This window comes from Sorex fumeus, unplaced genomic scaffold (assembly GCF_029834395.1).
Source record: "Sorex fumeus unplaced genomic scaffold, SorFum_2.1 ptg000086l, whole genome shotgun sequence".
Lineage (NCBI taxonomy): Eukaryota > Metazoa > Chordata > Mammalia > Eulipotyphla > Soricidae > Sorex > Sorex fumeus.
Genome location: NW_026606143.1, coordinates 33,546,338 through 33,566,487, shown reverse-complemented (window position 1 = coordinate 33,566,487; position 20,150 = coordinate 33,546,338). Strand labels below are relative to the sequence as shown.

General features: G+C 41.7%; 1 protein-coding gene across 1 annotated transcript in view; it reads right to left on the bottom strand.

Annotated features, from left to right (window-relative positions):
- SCML2 (Scm polycomb group protein like 2) overlaps positions 1 to 19,571 on the bottom strand; it is a 92,156-nt gene extending 72,585 nt beyond the window's left edge. Inside the window, exons 1-2 of the mRNA XM_056131193.1 lie at positions 19,500 to 19,571; positions 2,279 to 2,323 (exon numbers count right to left, since the gene is read on the bottom strand). Of these exons, the coding sequence (XP_055987168.1) occupies positions 2,279 to 2,300 (22 nt within the window). The 5' untranslated portion in view covers positions 2,301 to 2,323; positions 19,500 to 19,571. The remainder of the gene's footprint in view (positions 1 to 2,278; positions 2,324 to 19,499) is intronic.
- Positions 19,572 to 20,150: the final 579 nt, after the last annotated feature.

Below are 20,150 nucleotides of genomic sequence, written 5' to 3'. Positions count from 1 at the left end.
AGTTTCACACAAAAACATTCCACACCACACCCTACGCAAATGTCTACTGTCCTCTATCACTATCCCAGGGTTCTCCCCTGACACATTTATATATGGTAAGCTTCCTACGGAAGACCAGTTCTCAGTTTCTATTGCCTCTGGGCATTTGCTATTTCCCTAATATGTTTCTTTACACCCAGCATATGAGAGATCATTGTGTCTCTCCCCCTAACTTCACTTTGCAATTACTGAAACACATCTTTATTATTGAAATGCAGCTTCATTAGATCAGAAGTCACATCTTTATGTATGAGATAACCTATTAGAAAACCTTTCTGTAGAATTATTTAGCAGATAGAAATGTGGACTTCCCTTGTACTAGTAAATTATTTAAATAAATACTAGCCCATATATCCCTCCTAAGTGTTTACTAATCTGTTTTTGTTAGAAGGCTCCCACTCAGTGGCCAGAGGGCCTGGGGGCCACTTGTGGTGATTCTTGCAAACTGGGTTTATGAATGATAAAATATGTACCTTTTGTCTGTTCTGGGCCATACCTGGTGAAGCTCAGCACTTACTCCTAGTTCCGTGCTCAGGGATCATTCCTGGAGGAGCTCAGGGAACCATTTATGATGCCAGGGATTAAACCAGGATCCAAATGCATGCAGGTCAAGTGCCTTAACCCTTGTGCTACCTGTCTGGACCCCAGATGTACCATTTTAGGTAACATATCTAATTCTGGTTATTACTTCAAGACATGTGAACACGAAGCAGTAGAGATGTACAGGGGTTAAGGTTATGTCCTGCATGCAGTCAACCCTGGTTTGATCCCAGCACCACTTGGTTCCCCAAGCATCACCAGGTGTAGCCCAAAAGGGTACCCAGTACCAATGGATCCCAGGTAATCCCCTGCATCACAGGGTTGATTCCCAGGCCCTTCAGTTTGCCAAGTGGCCCCCGGGCCCTCTGGGCACCATGTGGGAGGCTTCTAGCAAAAACAGAGAAGTAAACACGTGGGAGGGATATACAGGTTAATACCTATTTAAATAATTTACTAATATAAGACAAATACACATTTCTATCTACTAAATAGTTCTACAGAAAGGTTTTCTAATAGGAAAGATAGTGAAACTGTAAAGGTATAACTTCTGATCTAAAGAACCTAAGAATCTAGTCACAGACAGCACACCAAGCTAATAAACAACAAAAACTGCAAATACTAAAGGATAACACTGGGCATTTGGCCAGGGAGAAAGTCATGAGAGACACAGAACTTAAGCTGAGTCTCGAAGAAGCAACAGGATTTAGGATGGTGAAAGGGATTAATAATACAGCGAGAGAAAGAAAATATACCTCCAAACAGAGCATAAATGTGTGCATGGGGCAGTGAGTAGACTTATCACTACATCAGGAGAGGATAAACCACTTTTAATCATTCACAGTAAAGTTAGCACTGCACTGTAGCACTGTCTTCTGTTGTTCATCGATTTTGCTCGGGCAGGCACCAGTAACGCCTCACAACAAATTGTGAGACTTGTTATTACTGTGTTTGGCATATCGAATACGTCACGGGTAGCTTGCCAGACTTTGCCGTGTGGGCGAGATACTCTCGGTAGCTTGCCGGACTCACCGAGAAGGGCGGAGGAATCGAACCCGGGCCAGCCACATACAAGGCAATTGCCCTACCCGCTGTGCTATGGCTCCAGCCCCATAGTAGAGTAGATCTGAATTATTTTAGCTGTCAGATTGCCATATGACATAGTTAGTTAGCCTCTCTAATTTGTAAAACTAATAAGGGAAGACAAAATTACCCTTAACAGCTATTCAATCCTAAATTTTCCACTTTTAGTACCTAGAATCTAATATCTAGTGTAACTTTATTTTTAAAGGCTTTATTTCATGGGGGTGGGGGTGATGAGAGGGAAGTGAGAACAGTGTTGCGGGAAGTTGACACTGGTGGTGGGGTTGGTGCTAGAATATTTTTTCTAAAACTGAACTATCAACTCTGTAAATCATGGTTCTCTAATAAGACAAATATAATACTAAAAATAGGTTAAATGCTTATGTTACGTTTATATATCAAGTATTTTTGCTTCAGGCATGAAAGTTCTATGCAAATGTAGCAGAGGTATTAGTTTAGATGTTGAAAGTTTTCTAGTATTGTGCTTCACCTAATCTAAATCCAACCTAAGTTTAATGTCTCCATCAAGTCGCACTAAAAGATAAATAAAACAAAGGCTTTATTTCAAAAGTTAAGTATACTCAAAGATATCACAAACATCTTTAGAGGTAAATCTTACCTTCTTTCACTGTTTGCCCCATGGCATGTCTTTCTGATGCTTTTCCTACAAAGAGAGAAATTAATTAATTTTAGCACAAGACATTTCTGATAGTATTATAACAAATCAGTTATAGAGTCAAGATTTTTTTTTTTTGCTTTTTGGGTCACACCCGGCGATGCTCAGGGGTTACTCCTGGCTCATGCACTCAGGAATTGCTCCTGGCGGTGCTCAGGAGCTGGGAATCGAACCTGTGTCAGTCATGTTGGCTGCGTGCAAGGCAAATGCCCTACCCGCTGTGCTATCACTCCAGCCCCGAGTCAAGATCTTTTTAATCTCTTTCCCTGAGTAAAAAATGTAAGTTTATCTGTTGGTGTAACTCTGTGGTAGCATTATTATTTCACATGTATGAAGCCCTGGGTTTGATCCCTGAGTTTGTCACCAATAAAAGAGAAAGAGATAAATTTAGTAAATTAGTTTTGGAGTCTGAGAGAAAAAAAACTAGGGAGTGACTGCTACTGGGAATTGGTATGTGAAGGTAAAGGTCACTATGATAAAAAAAAAAAGTCCTGGAATTAGTGGTTGTAGAACCTAGTGAACACTAGAAACCACTAAAAAAAGCTGATTTTATGATTATGTAATTTTTTAAAAAGAGCAGATGGTTAATCGAGTTAGACAAACTGAACTTTGTCCCCAAAGCCCACTTTTAAGTCCATGTTGTCAAGAGATAGAAGACAATTACGTGTTGGAAGGCCAACATTTTGAAGCACTTATTCATTCATTCGTTCATTCATTCGTTCATTCATTCGAACTTCTCCTCCATGCCCTCAACATAACAAGCACTCTGCAACAAAGATAAATAATAGGCTGTCCTTGCTTTGCAACAGCTCATTTCAGTCAGAAATAGATACATGGACAAAACAGTACGAGTTCTATAAAAGAGGTATGAATACCGAAATCATATGGCAAAAGAATATGCACCTGTGTGCCCAGAGGCAGAACAAATACAAGTGATGGTGATTTGATGTTTAAAGAAAGCTTGTAGAGAATGCGTTCATCCAAAGAGCCACTGCCTAGGCAGTCTAACACTCAAGTTGCTCTTTCTAACACTTCGTTTCTCTTAACTAACACCTGTTTTTCTGAGTGTTTGACCTTAAAACTCAAAACTGAACACGTGAGGTGTCCTTTTACTCACACATTCGATCACTTTTCTACGTGAGCTCTTTCATTTCTCTTTTCCCCTGCCACTGGCAGGTTTACAAGCTTCATTATCACTTGCCTTGTCTAATATGAAGCTGACAATCACCTAACTCTAACTTGCCATGAGGGTTTTTCCATCATCCCTTACCTACACATGTCAGATATGGTTTGAGTTGTTTTCCTCCAAATCACCCCATTGCCTCAATAATTTCAATGTCTACTGACTGAACTTTTTAAAAAAATCTTCTGGGTCAGGGAGATAGCGCAAAGAGCACATGCTTTACATGCACAAAACTGAGTTCAATCCTCAGCACCACATGAACCACCCTCCCCCTCTGAATATCACCAAGCGCAACCCTGGAAACCTTTGAAGATCCCTAGGTATGGCCCTAGTGGCTCCCAAGCACTGCCTTGCAGATCCTGGAATCTCAGACCATGGCTGGGCCTAAGTATCACATCTCTGGGTCTGAGCTTTGAATCATGCGATCCAGTTGATGAAGTATCACCAGGAGTTTCCCCTGAGCCCCCTGATTATGGCTCAGGAGGCACCCACAATGTTTTTAATTCTGTGGGGTATATACTTCGGTTCTCTTAAGAATTTCAAAGCCACCTAATATCTAACATCCACTGATCCCAAGAATCTACAGAAAACGTATCATGTCGTATTTTATCTGCACAGGATACCCTCTCCTCCTCTGCTTCTTGAAGTCCTATCCATCCTTTAACGCCCAACATAAATGCCACTTCCTTCTCAGAGCCTTTCTGGTTCCTTTCTCCATCACCACTGGCCTTTTCCAGATGTGACCTAGTCACTTATTTAACAAATACTTACAGAATTCTTGTTATGCGCTGCCTGATGCTGTATGGATAGGAGGTAAACAACCTATTACAGGAGAGCTGAAAATCTAGTGGGGGAGACATTAACAAATAGGAATAAAATACAAGTTTTACTGAGAGGCAAAAGTTATGCTCTGTGGTAAAGTAGCAGGCACAATTAACTGGGGAATATAAAAGGCTTCTCAAAGGAAGTGGCACTTGAACTGGTCCTTTAAAGATGAGTATTCAGTAAGGAGTGAAGACAAGAGGGAGGAATTTAAGGCTGAAGACACAAAACGAGTGAAGACCAAAGAGGCTCCTGCCTCCCCCACTTGATTATGAAGTAATTCACTATTCAGGTTCCTTCTGGGGGCCCACCCTCCTCGGTTTCTCTGGGCCAATGCATCCAGAGCCACCCACATGCAGACAAAACAAAGCATTACCTCCCTTTACCAGCCCTCTCCTCTGAAAGCCGCAGTGGAATAATTCAATGGATTGGCTATTTGATGCTGCTGCTAATACGCTGTCACTGAGGAGGATAGTGCAGTGGCGAAAGAAAAAAGACTATATGAACTCTAAAGCGGGTGCACCAACTCTAATCAGAGAGGAAAAGCTTGTGCATTACATTAAAGTACTACTGTACAAAAAATACAAAGCCTTTAAACTGCTTTCCCTTTGCTATGCAAAATATACAGAGACAGAGACATAACTGGTTTCCCTCTTGAGGAATGTGTTTCTATATTTCAGTATGTTAATAACTTCATGTTAAAATAAACTACTTTCCCCTTTAAAAGACTATGATCCTGGGCCTATTTTATTTTATTTATAGGTAGTCCACAGCACCTAAGTCAGTGTTAAGTACATGATAGACTTAAACTGTATACAATTAAATATTCTTTAATGAAAATATTTTTAAAATATTCTGAAGTTCAAACTTTTCATTGAATACTTTTTTTCTGTGTTTCCTCAATATTCTTACTATCCAAGTTCTGTATTTGTCCCATTCAAGTATGTAAATTCTTACTGATTAAATTGAATGTTTAAACTCACTTTTGAGCAAATAAAAATTTGTATTAGAAACTATCATTAAACTATTTTATAATTCAAAATTCTACACATTATACAGTCAAAACTGTATAGCAAAATATTACAGTCTCCCTCTTGTTATAAAAATACCCAAAGCTTTAAAAAGAAAAAAAAGCAATCAAAGACCCTGATGGAGAATGGACAAATCAATTTCAAAGAAACAGAGTAAGTATACAAAGTGCTTCCCTAATGGGCCCTCAAACTACAAAAGCTAATCCATTTAAACCAATCAACAGAACAATCTTTTATGTTTCACTTGAACACAAGACTTTATTTACAGACATTTATTTACAGACACTGTTAATCCCATGTGTCAGGAGGTTATGCCCACAAGAAATCAACTAACAAAGCAAGGCCTCAGCCTTATGGAAGCTTCCCTGCAGAGTTCTCAGACTGTGTTTCCAGATACCATTTAGCAGGTATCAAAGCTCATAGGTCACTACTAACAGTGTCTGACACTGAAATTTCCTTTACCAAAAGACTAGTCACAGGTTGAGTATGTGGCTCCCTAGTAGAGCACTTTCATTACATACATCAGACCCTGGGTTTGATTTCCAGCACCACCAAAAGAAAAAATATATACGACTAGTTACACAAAATCTAGTCGTGTATCTAGCAGCCTTTGAACAAGCATGAATAGTCTGCTGTATTTTTAATTTTTTATTATGATTTAGGTGAACTAGTTGCAACAGTGTTTACATGTATAGTGTTACTATAAAGTTACTGCACACCACCACAACCAAAGCCAATGTCTCTCTGTCAACTCTGGTTCCATCATCATTCCATTTCCCCACTCCCTCCAAGTTTATTGATAAATTTTGTAATCTGAGGTCACGTCGTTGTTCAATACTGCCTATTCCCTTGTTTTGCTGAGATACTGTTCATAAAAATACTTATTTTGCAGACTGCATCCTGTTACAGAATTAATGTTACAAGATCAACAAAGACTTTTTAAAAATCTTACCTAGTCTTATTTGCGGGGGCAGGGGTCCTGTTAAACTATGTCCAGGGACCACTCTTAGAAAAAGTCTGGACAGTTCAATGTGAGGCCCAAGAATGCAGTGCCATTCTGGAGGACAGAAGCACTGGAGCCACATCCAGTGGTACTCAAGGGATTATGTGGTGCTGGAGATACAATATTGGTCAGCAGCATGCAAGGCAAGCACCTTTAACTCCTGTACCAGCTTCCTGGTCTTTCTCTTGCACTGTTTTAAACCATTTTAATATCATTAAAATGATTAATAAGAGGCGTGATTAAACGTAAAACTCTCACTGCTCTTATCTAATTCTGGAGGAAATCTTAGAGTTTTATGAGACAGTTTTAAGAAACGATTTAACGAGTTAATGGATCTAGAATTCTAAGATTTCAGGGTCTTTCCATTATTTGTTTGTTCCCCCCGTCTGGTTTTTGTCTTGTTTTTAAGATCTCTTGAATCACTGAAGTCCATTACCTGAAGAGTTAAAAAGGTAAAAAATTTGGTAAGGACAGGAACTAAATAAACCTGACAAGGAAGAAATCTCCCAGGAACTTTTACAACTCTAGGCCATTGGTCAGTTGTTATAAAATCAATGGAATTCTTGTAACGATGTATGATGATAAGTGCTAACGAGACTTATAGTGATTATTTTACTGTGTACATAAATTATGAAACCATTATGTTTTATATTGAAAACCTATGTCAATTATACAGCAATTAAAATATGTGTGAATTATAGAATCTCAACCTGAGAATATAAAAATAAACAAGATACAGATGTTAAGATAAAAAACGTATATTTGTTTCCATACCAAGAGCAAGATTTGCTGCCAAATTTCCCAGACAGATGTCCCATAGGAAGGAATTACCAACCTACGTAAAAGGTCTAAACCTAAGCAATTATTTACAGACCTATTAACTGAACCTCCCATTTGACATATTAAAATCCACTACTTTTCAATGTGTAAAATGACCTTATGTTGAAATATCCCATTTTTATCAACATAGAAAAACTTCTCAACTATTCAGCTTTTGGTAGCGAACAGAACACCCATGAAGCAGTTGTTTAACTACTATAATCTGGTCTCTACCTTCGCTCGTCTGTAACTACTTTTGTGGCCCCAAATCCATTCCAAACATGAAGCCCTATTCCAGTGTTTCAGACCTCATTCTCCTTGACGCTTCTAGAGCGTTTTGTGAGTTACCCCTTATTCCAGACCTCTTCTCCACAAACCTCAGATATGTGTTAATAAACCTTTATTCTACCTCTATTATTCTTGTGCCACTTCCTCCTGCCCTAATAATTTCCTCAATAGTCACTCAGTTTCTTCCTCTAGATTCTAGAGGTTTCAGACTTTAGAATCTCATTCTATCCCCAGACTGATGCCCTACATAGATGGCTCTTTTACTAGCAGCATCTCTAGCTCGAGTCTCTCTCCAAAATGCCTATCTAGCCAGCTATCACATCAACCTCATAATTACCACAAATACTACATAAGTGCAACACCAAACCCTTGGGTGTGGAAGATAGCTTGAAGGTAGAATGCCTTGCATTCTGGAGGCCCCAAATTCAATACCTGGTCATGCATGGCCCTCTGAGCACCACCATGTATGGCCCTGGTGGCTCTTGAGCTCTGCTAGCACAGTTGTACCTGAGTATTACATGCATTGAAACATTAGGCTTATACTGCTAGGACTAAGGCCAGAAGTAAATCCCAAGCCTCTAAGAACCTTGAGGAAAGGTTCTATTTAAAAAAAATTCCTCTTGGGCCCCATAGATACCTTGGCAGCAAAGTGTCTACCCTGTAGAGGTGAAGTCTCAAGTTTGATTCCCAGTACCATGCTACTAGCACCAGCATGATCCTGGTGGCACAGCACTGCCATTTGAGCACTATGCCATAATAAAAATATAAAATCTCTGGTGGACTGCAATTAATTTATATGCAAACACTGCAACTAGAGTGTATGAGCACTGCAATCCAGAATGCAACTCCCAGCAAGCATGTCCAAAACTAAAGAGTGGTACTCCCTGTGGCCAGAGAGCATGCATAGTGCTTAGCATGTTCACCATGCATGTGCAGCACCACATGTGACTCCCTGAATGTCACCAGGAGTGATCCCTGAGCAAGGGTAAGCCCTGAGCACCTCCAAGTGCGGCCCCAAAACAGAATACTACTAGCAAACACTGAAATTAAAATGTGCATGAGCACAAGTAAAGAATTTCATCCCTGGTGAACCTATACGCAAGCACTGCAAGTAAGGTCCTGCAACCCCCAGTCATTGCAACAAGAAAAAAAGTTGGGGGGGAGCGGAGTTGCCTTGTATGCGGCCAATCTGGGTTCTATTCCCAGCATCCTATATGGTTCCCCAAGGACCGCCAGCAGTGATTCCTGAGGTGCAGAGACAGTCCTGAGCATCACTGGGTGTGACCCAAGAAGAAAAAAAAAGTCAGGTGAGGGAAAGGTAAAAAAAATAACAAAAATACTTTGCCCTCTAAAATGACCTCTCTTCCTTTGCTTTCTTTTTTTTAATAGGGATTATAAGATCTTATTTTTCTGAATTGAAGTCATTTGGGGAGACGGGATGTAGTTCAGTGGTACAGCACATGTTTCACATGTAAGACACTTCAAATCACACACAAATCATCTTTAAAATGTGAACAGGGCCGAACTCTACTACTCTGAAAGAGCCTCATGCAGAAATGGATCTGTTGAAAAACTCAGGTATGTGGATTTTGTGACCAAAATCTCTAGGCTTTCATGGATTATGAGATGAGCTACCTCCCCTCATCTCCCTGCTCTTCCAGAAGTCCGGTAGTCATGCCCATGAACTGCTTCTGGTGACAAATAAGCTCATTAACCAGCTGTGATCTAGAGACTCATAAATAAATCTCCAAAGAGATCAACAAGTTGCAGAGATGCTTCCAGACCCCGCACCAGTCTGAGTCATCCAGGACACCCCAGACTCAAAAAAATAGTGCCAACCCATGTTACAGACAGCAAGAGTTTCTGCAAAAAAAATAAAAATTCCCAGGAAGAAAATCCCAGGAAGCAGATGCTCAAATGCTAAGACAGAGATCATAATGCAAAGGATCACTGGTGTGCGACAGTGAAAGACAGAAGCAGGAATGAACAGGAGGAGAATCAGATTCCCAAGTATAGCTGAAAAAATCTCCACAAGCCCAACTGAGGACTCTGGAACAAAGGCAACTATCAGAGGAGCTGCACAGGGCAAAGATGTCAGATCGGGTACCATGCGTGGCCTTTCTGAGTCACAGTGAAGCAGGGAGGCAGGCAGACAGGGAAGGGCCCTCCCACGACAATGAGTTCTTGGGAAACAATAATAATAATAATTGGTTTTATAACCAAGAGCCCCCAGGCTGAAAAAAAAACCTTGTGGACACAGAAACTAAGGTCTGATAAGACCTTTACCTGGCAACAGCACAGACCCAGAGAGAGAAGCTACAGCAGGAACAAAGGCCAGGAAAAGATGATGTCAAAGAAGACCATCCAGAAAGTAGGTAAAGGGGTATACATGATAACCTCTCAGTGCCCTTATTGCAAACTATAATGGCCAAAAGAAAAGAAAGCAGGGTGAGCGGGGAGAAAGAGGGGGGAGGGGGATGTAAGAGGGGGGTAACAGGAGAGAAATGGGGGACACTGGTGGTGGGAAATATGCACTAGTGAAAGGACAGGTGTTGGAACATTATATGACTGAAGCCCAGTCATGAACAACTCTGTAACTGTATCTTACTATGGTTCAATTAAAAAATATTAAAATTCAAAAAGAATATGAGCTAAATTTAAAAGATACACTACCAAATAGGAGAAAGCATCTGCACATAATACATCAGATGAGGAACTAATAGCCCTGATAGAGAAGACTCTTACAAAGCTCAGCAACAAATAAACCAATAATCCTCCTCTTCAAAAATTAGAAAAAAGTGCCAGAAAGAGAGTATGGGGTAAGGCAACTACCTTATATGCAGCCAACCCCAGATTCCTGGCACTGCATATAATCCCGAGCATAGCCAGAAGTGATCCCTGAACACATGGCCAAGAGTAAGCCCTGAGTACCACCTGGTATGACCCCCACAAAAAATAATGGGAAGAGAAGATGAAGATTCTTCTACAAAGAGGACATATAGATGACCAATTAAGTTTATGAAAACCTGTTCCTCAACACTTAATAGGTAAATACAAACCAAAACAACTATAAGGTATTATCTCACACACTGAGAATGGCATATATAAGAAAAAAATATTGATTGGGGATGTGGTAAAAAGGAACTCATTCATTTCTGGTGGAAATGTAGTCCCTATAGAAAATAATATGGATATTTCTCAGAAATTTAAGAATAGAGCTCCCATATAACCCAGTAACTCTACTTCTTGGCTATCCCCAATATACAAAAACACTAATTTTATTTTTTTTGCTTTTTGTATCACACCTTGAGATGCACAGGGGCTACTCCTGGCTCATGCACTCAGGAATCACTCCTGCTGGTGCTCAGGGGACCATATGGGATGCTGGGAATCGAACCCGGGTCAGCCGCGTGCAAGGCAAATGCTCTACCCGCTGTATTATCACTCCAGCCCAAAACATTAATTTTTTAAAAAAATTTATTAGTGAAACACCATGAGATACAGTTGTAGACTTATAAATTTTTATACTTGGGTTTCAGTTATAAAATAATCAAGTAGCCATCCCTCCACCAGTGCCCATTCTCCACCACCAATGATCCCAGCCTATCCCACCCCCCAACCCCGCCTATCCCACCCTGACTCTGTGGCAGTGCATTCCCTTTGGTTCTCTCTCTATTGGGTGCTGTGGTTTGCAAAAGAGGCCTTGAGTGGCAATTATGTTCGGTCTATAGTCTACTTTCAGCATGCATCTCTCATCCTGGGAAGATCCTCCCAACACCCTTTATTTGGTGCTCCCTTCTCCCTTCTCTATCTGAGCTGCCTTTTCCCCTAGCATGTGTGACTGGCCTTCAAGCCATGGAGTAATCCTCCTGATACTGATCTCGGCTATTCTTGGGTATTAATCTCCCATTTTGTTACTTTATGTCCCCCAGATGAATGCAACCTTTTTATGTCTATCCCTCTCTCTCTGACTCATTTCGCTTAGCATGATACTTTCCATGTAGTACCACTTGTATGTAAATTTCATGACTTCATCTTTTCTAACAGCTACATAGAACTCCATTGTGTAGATGTACCAAAGTTTCTTTAACCAGTCATTTGTTCTCGGGCACTCAGGTTTTTTCCAGATTCTGGCTATTGTAAAGAGTGCTGCAATGAACAAACAAGTGCAGATCGACTATACTTTTTTGCCTCTCTGGGATATATTCCCAGGAGAAAACACTTTAATTTTTTTAAAAAGATATGCACACCTATGTTCACTGCATCACTACAATAAACTACCCATATGTCCAACTAGAGTTTATGAGTGGGTAAACTATCTACACTAAGTATATATAGTTGGATCTATATGCACAATGAAATACTAAATAGCCACAAAGAAGGACTAAATCATGCAGTTTTCTACAACTTGGATGGAACTGGAGTTAAGTCTGAGGGAGAAGGACAAATACTTGATATTATCACTTATCTTTGGTAGACCAAATAATACAAGGTAATGGAAGACATCAAATGTGGGTAAAACCTGGGCTCTGGATTAGAGAAATGAGAATGGGTCAAGAGGTGGATGGAAGCAGGAGGTGGCCTGACAGCAACATAATAGCATTGGCCAGGGGATTGAACACTTTGGGGGTATAGAGATAATGCTATACATAAAAAACCATAAGAGCCAGCAATATTGTAAATGTTATCAAAACTCTAATAATTAGATTTTAAAATTAGTTTGCTCATTTTAACATGAGTTGCTCATTTTGCAGGGTGGGGGGTGAGGGACTCTTGAAACATTGGTGGAAGGATGCCAACACTGGTGGGGTTCAGAGTTGGAGCATTATAATCCTGAAATTTTATTATGAATAGTTTTGTAAGTCCTAGTGCCTAAATTTAAAAAAATACGAAATAAAGGTCACCTTTAATTCTCTTCATCTTGTGTCTGATATCAATGATCAAGTTCTACTGAATATTCAAAATAAAAAAATGATTCAAACCAATATTGGTCAGACACCAAAAGACAGGACTTCCAATACACTCTAAATGCTTTGAAAAAGAGACATCAGAAAGCCAGAGCAGAAATGGATCCAAGAGGGAAAAATGAAGATTACAGTCCCCAAGGTCTGACAGTATTGATGGAAAATGTAATAATAAATTCTAAGCTCTTACTAAATGTTGGTACCCTAAAGAAAAAGACCTTTATACACATTTTTCTTCTCTAAAGTATTACAAGTCGGTAGTAGTATTATTATTATTAAGCCTTAGGGCCTTAGAATGTCCACTTGAACGTAAAGATATTGAGGTTCGAAGACATGCATAAAATCACCCAGCTAGATTTTAATCTAGGTCCACAAATGCTTAACTATTACACTAAAAATTCATCTCCCATGTTTGTGTTAATGCCTTATCACCTCCGTTAGATCAACTTTGGAGGGGCAGTATCATGTCTAATTCATCTTTGTAGTCTCCAGTGTCTATTCAAATGGCTCACATAAGTAAGTAAAATCTGCTGCATCCCAGGCTACTTATACCTAAGTGGTGTAATCCCAGTACATTGAGGTTTTAAAAACTTTGGGGGAAGGGTAGTAATTTTCATTGGAATGTCATTGTTATTCTCTCTTTCTGCAATGTTTAATCTACAGTCTTAATTTACACACGTCTTGGACAAAGGACCAAGGAGAAAACTCTGATATCTGAGACAGTTCACCACATCTCCCTACTTCCCAACATATGACAGACCCCCCTGGATTTGATACCTTTAGCTAGGGAGTCTAAGGTCTCAAAAAGATAGGACACAAAGTAAGTGAGTTATTGCTATAGGTGGTTTTTGTTTTCAGCTTTTTTTTCAGGGAGAACAAGTAGGAATATACACTGTACCAGAGTTCATTTTGATAAATTCCAGTTACAGCGCAGCTGGAACTAAGACAGTTGGGATTAAACCAACGATCACCAAAAAAGAGGGTTGGGAGGGAATACAGGGAGACGGTCCCTACACACAAAATAATCCAATCATAAAAATATTATTCGTTATATCCCCTTGAGTATATCAAAGTTCCAAGGCTAGGAAGATTCACAAATATGCTGATAGATTTAAAGCATACGTTGAAACAACCGATAGAAATTAATATACATAACTCACCAGAGATTACTAATGAAATAGAACAAGGAGATTTTTTTCTTTTCCAGTGTTTTGTTATAAAGACAGCTTTCTAACTTGAATGACAAACAAAAATATCTTTATCACCAATTTAATATGCAAAATAATAACAGGTACAATCTGAGTTGTCTACAATCTAAGATAACTTTAAATTTTGACTTGAAATAGTTTATTACTTTGGCTTCAGGAAGCAATTTACATTTATACTTCCATGTAAAACCCCACAAATGTAATTCAAATTACAGTTATAAAGTTTCCTTTGACAAAGATAAGCTAGCTCCTCTAAATAAACTTCTTTTTTGATTAACTTATTATCCCAATAAGGGATAGAAAATCAAAACTCCCAGAAGAACTCATGGTTTCAAGAGGCACAGTTTTACTTATCCTTTAATAAAGTATACCACAACACATTAGAAATTAATCATTATCTGTGTCAAAACAAACCCAAGAAACTTTTCAAGAACCGTTATGTTAGAGATTCTAACCTACAGATTTAAATAATCACTAACAACTTCAAAATAATTTAAGCTATGCACTTAGTTAAGAATAACCAGAAAATAGATAAATGAAAGACAAGTCAAGGGTTGCCAAAATCCCAGTTTCTAGTTGTAAATTCCTAAGGTTAATTGCCCAAAGACCTGCTGCCCACGGACATGTGTGAAGGACTGGAGTTAATAGCAGGGCATGTCCATTTACTACAGGCAGCCATTGGTGTGATATTTTGACAAAAGAACTGGTTCAGGTTACAGCCTGTTTCTATTATCACAGCAGTATAGATTTATGGTTTCTAACACTGGCCCTACAAGAAATAATGGAAATGATAACAACAATCCCTGCTAGACAACAGACTACAGAAAAAGCATGCAATAAACCACAACCTGATGGGACCAGAAAACTAAACATCCTTGACAATACCTCAAACATGAGGCAGGTGTCAGTAAATTACCCATTTAAGTATCTCAACCTCAAAGCTTCAATACACACACAAAAACAATCTCTAGTCAGAATTTCTAATTTAAAACCACGCAATATATATTAATGTACTTATCACGACTGAGTACTGTTTTTCAATTTTTATAACTAAAGACAACTACCAAGTAAAAAACTTAAGATATTATCACTTTTCAAGTACCTTTAAAGTATACTAAAAAAATAACCCAAATCATACTTTAAATCTTTCAAAAGAAGAAAAACAATTTCACATCAGATGGCACATGGGTACAGAGAGGCAAGAAAACTGAAGAAACACATTGATTCACTGCATAATTTGAAAGTAAATATACAATCAAAATTTGACCCAACTAAAAATGATAAAATGAGAACTTTGTCAATATATATGCCTTAAAGACTATGTCAAGTTACAAAGTACATACCAAACAGAACAGTTTATGTCTGGAATTTGGCACCGATTAATCCTTGTGATAAACAGAAGTCAATAAAAATCAAATGTATGCAAAAGACAAGAAGCAAAGAACAATCCTATCAACTTTTCCCTGAGAAAAGAAAGCATCCTCAAGGTATGCCACAGAATGCAATATATCTGGCTCTTCTGAAGTTTACAATGGCACGTTACCACAAAAGTTGGGCACTTTCTTTCCGCTCTTACAACAATTTGCTCCTATAAACTTAGGAAGGGGCAGAGCCACAGCCATAAACACAGGTCACAAGTATTAGGTAGTCAAATGCTCTCTATCTTCAAATGTTTCCCAGCTCTTTATAGAAAGAATTGGGTTTTTTAAACTCTTTCATTAAATAAGGAATTCATCTAGCATAGGTCAGATGACTATGAAATTATGCTGCATAACACCATCATACAAACTGCTATAGATGCCCCAAGTTTTTCACTTTTCACAGAGTGTGGGTATTCTCATTTCTTTCAACAATATTGCTCAAAAAGTGAAATGAGGAGAAAGGTTTAGGAACATATGTTTGGAAGAAATAACATAGTATAAAAATCATTAATACTACCATTTCTAAGATGCCCAGTGTTTAGTTATATTAGAAAACAAAGTTAAAATAAGCAAAACTATCCTATTTATGAAAATGAAAAAAGTATGCATGTTTTAAATGTTATATGGCTTCTGAAATTGTCCTAAATTATTTCAAGAACCACCACTCTCAAAACATCCCCCACCCCCCACATACACCCAAAAGAGAAAGGGCTGGAAAAATAGTGCAGAGGTTCAAGAACTTGCCTTGCATGCTGCTGACCCTGGTTCCATCTCCAGAACCACATATGATTCCCCAAGCACCACCAGGAATGACCCCTAAGCACAGAGCCAGAAGTAAGCCCTGAGTACCTGCTATATGTGGTCCAAAATCCAAACGACAACAAATAAAAGCCAACCATAGCACCTCTGCTATCTTTTTAAAGATAAGATGTTATCACTACAATAAAGGCATTTTTATTCTTAGAGTAACCTAAGCCTCAGCTAGTTAGAACCTGGAAAACTTACTACTGAATTATGCCAAGCTATTTTAATCTAAGATACATAGTAGAGATTTGTTTCATCTATTTCAAGACAAAAGCATCATACAAATTAAGAGTCAGAAAAGGATAACTATTTCTATCTAAATCACCATTTGCCATTTCAAAACTTCCAGGTTTTGTAAACTAACAAAAAAGTTTGGTTCCTGAAGCCACACTCACTTCAAATTCTAAGAAAATATACAGTAATGTTCAAGCAGTAATGCTTCTGAAATCTTAGGGATGACCGATCTGCTCACTTCAAACTACAATGTATCTCCTGACAGTGTCAAACCAATGTTCACACCACAGCCTCCATGCATGGCTGGCAGAGATCTCTTTGTCATACCTTGCCTATCCTAAAAACCAGGAATGGGACCTTGAGAAGACAATCTGACTCACTGAGTGGGTACTAATAGAGAACGGGACAAATTGAGAATAGGATGTCAGCTCCATTCACAACTGTAAAGAGAAAGGAGCCAACATAAAGGGTTTTGGGAAAAGTGGGAGAGAGAGTACTCTGGGGGCGGGAAGTGGGAGGACTAGAGGCAATTAATAACTCAAATAGTGGAGGATTCCTTGAACCCACCAGGTTCCAGTTACCAAAGTTAACAAGTTCACTTCTATTATCCCAAAGAGAGGAGCAGTGAAATACACAAATGAAATTTCTCTCCTCCCTCTAGCTCTCCCCACGCCCCAAGAATTCAAACTAAAACTAGGGCTCAGGTCTTCCTTATATGGAAGAGGCTGCATCATTTTCATTTGAAAGACTTGGTATTTACTCAGCCTTTTGCCATCATCAATTATTTCTCAGTGAGAGTACAGGATTACTCTGACCATTTCACTGATGCGGAAACAGACACCAACAGCAAAGGGAACGGGCAGGAAGAGGGGTGAAAGGAAGCATCTGGGAGGAACAGGCAGGCAGCTAAAAAGGAACAAACCTGAAAGAAAATGAGAGTCACATCTGGCTTATAGATGACCATCATAACCCCTATCTGTTATTTTTGAGCTCAGGGAGGTTTCTGAAACATTTTGAAAAAAAGAAAGTAGTCTAAATTATCAATCAGTTAATACTTGCTCGCAGAAGTGAAGTTATTTAGCACTGAGATTTACCCTAGCATCTTCGGAGACACTGATTTCAATTCATACCTGTAATTTATCTGCGCCTCAGATCTAACAAGTATGTTAGCCTTTTGACCCAGAAAATCATCTTTCATTGAAATACAGTCTTATACGATAGCAAAAGGCACAAAATACCACGAGTCAGAATTCTGCTTAGAGAACTATGACCCAACTACTGGCTCTTTGAATTTGCCCTTGAAATAAAAAGCTACATATTCCACATTTATATTGATTTTTCTTAGCTATAACCTTGAAATTTTCAGGAATAAGCTGATTGGGAAGCTTACCGAAACGAGCACACACAGCAGCCTCTGAATAAATGAACCATTTAGTTTAACCCCACACTATATAGACATCACAGAGAAGTAATAAAGATATGACTGACACATAAATCAAAAGGACTGACCTGCTGCCTCGTGAGAAAAACCATATTATCTTTTAAAGACTGATGCAAATAACGAAATGATTACATTGACTGTTTCCAAATTATCAATTCCAAAACAAATCAGGATTTCTGGGGGAAACAGGAATATACTCTTAAGAAGCTTATGAAGTTGCATGACATATACAAAATCTGTTCAAACATATCAAATGTTTCGTTTTATTAAAAAGTCCGGGATCGTTGTGAAGACCATGGATAAAACTACAGCTCAACAAATACAAGACTCTTCTCAAAATCCCAACTGGACTAATTTCCAAAAGGTTATTTCTGCATTCCTCCCATCAAATACACAAAACCACAGATTAGAAAGAACAGTCAACTTGGAAAGATACTGTTTAATGAGTAATGTAAAAGTGTAGCAAGAAAGGCGAACTGTCATTACTGAAGAACATTCTCAAGCTCCATTACTGAAAAACAAAATTGCTATGTCTAGGGACTATCGTTACAATAAAAAGGCTTGTCATAAATGCTGCACATCTTAAAACACTCTTCCTTCCAGAAATTTCAGTTACTGGGGGGGGGGGGGCATTAAAAATGCATGGCACCTGCAGGTGTTGGGGCCAAGAAAATGAGCTCCAATCAACTGAGTAAATGAAAGGATCCAAGGGGCGGCCACTCTCCCTGCCCGTTCTCCCCAGACTTCCTAACGGTGCCCCAAGCTACTCTACAGGTAAGTCATAAACGCTAATCCTGTCATTCTTCAAAGCAGAGGTTCATTTCAAACGGAAACCGAGCTTTGGAAGGAATGACAAACGGGTTACAACCTTCAGAAGAAAAAAAAATCGAGGCTTCAACGGAGCAGAGTTAACTAAATCTTTGGGTTACCCCAACACTCAAAAGGGCAGGAGGGAAGGGGCAGCCAAAATTTAGTTCCGCCCTTGTCGCCACCCCGCTGTCCCCCCAACTTGTCACACTCCAAGGAAGAACAGGCGGGGAAAGGGTGGGGGAAGAGAATCCGAAAAATTCTGTGTCTTGATGAAAGCTGCAAAGGTCCCCAGCGCCAGCGCGCGGCGGCGATGTAACCGCTCGCTCGCCGCTCCAACCGTCGTGGGAGCGCCCCCCGCACCCCCCCCAACCGGCGCTGCGCGCGCGGGCCGCGCCCTCGGTCCCGAGCCAAAAGCGCACCCCCTTCCCCACCGGGACCCCCGGGCGCCAATCCCACGGGTGGTGGCTGGCCCCGGGCCCCGCACCCGCGCTCCGGCCCGGGGAGCATCCTTTGCGGGGCTGCAGGGTCCCTCTCCAAACCCTCATCCTCCTCCAAGTCCCCCCCGAAGAGGCGCCCGGCCACTCCCCGCCCCAACCCGCCAAGTCACCGGGTTCCTCGGCCTCCAAGTCCGCCCACGAGGCCCTGGGACCCCCCCACCCCACGCCCCCAACCGCCCGACCCCCTCCGAGGCGAGAAGTAGCCTCGGAGGTGGGGGTGGGCGGGGGGGGCGTTGTCCCCGCTTCAAGTTCGGGGACCTCGGGAGGCCGCCGGCCCGCTCGGCGATTTCACGCCCCCGAGCGGCGGCCCGGCTGAACGCGCGCGGGGGGCCCCCGCCGAGTAAGGGGCGCTGCGCGGCCGGACGGGGGGCGTCGCGGGGGGAGGGCAGCCACGGAGCCGGGGCGCCCCGATCTCGGGGGGGCGATGAGGCCCGGGGCCGGGAGGGGCGCCCCAGGGGACCCGGGCCGCGCCGCCGCCGGACCCCCCAAGTGACGGTTGAGGGGGCGTTCCTCGCGCGGGACGTGCCGCTCAGGGCTCCCCCGGCCGGCCGCCGGCCCGGCGGGGCAGTCTTGGGGTGCGGGCGCCACCGCTCCGCCGCTCAGGTCCCCGCGGGGATCCCCGGACTCGCCACCACGCACCTGGGGTCTCTCGTCCCGGCCCAGAGGCGCAAGTGTGACACACCGATCCCGACAGCCGGCAACGGACTTCACGCCGCCGCCGCCGCCGCCATGTTTGAGAAGCCGCGCGCCGCGCCGCGCATGCCCCGCAACCGCCGCCGCCGCCCCGCCCCCGCCCCGCGGGCCCGCGTGCCCCGCGCCCGCCGCCTGTCGCCCTCTGACCGCCGCCGCGTGCCCGGACGGCCCCCGCGCGGCCGGAAGGCCGGAGCCACGCCGCGACACTCGACCCGCCGAGGGCCCGGCCCGGGCACCGCTCATCCTCCCAGTCGCCTCCGATCGCTCCCCTCCCGCCAAAATAAAAAAAAAAATAAAAAGGATTAAAAAAATTTAAAAAGAAAAAAAAAAGCCCCTGCACACGAGCCCGAAGACGGCGGCCCCCAGGAGCCGAGACCCCCGGAGCCGAGTCAAGTTCCAGCCCCGGACACAGCCGTTGACTCTCAGCCGCCCTCCGCCCCGGCCCGGCAGCCGCGCACCACCTCCCCCCCGGAGCAGCCACTTCCCTTCAAAACTCGAGCAAGTTCGAGGAGCGAGAGGGAAAAAAAAAAGCGACCCGCTCCAGCTCGAGTAAAGCCACTCCTTTGCGGGTGGCTGCAGTTCCTGAAAATGGCTTTT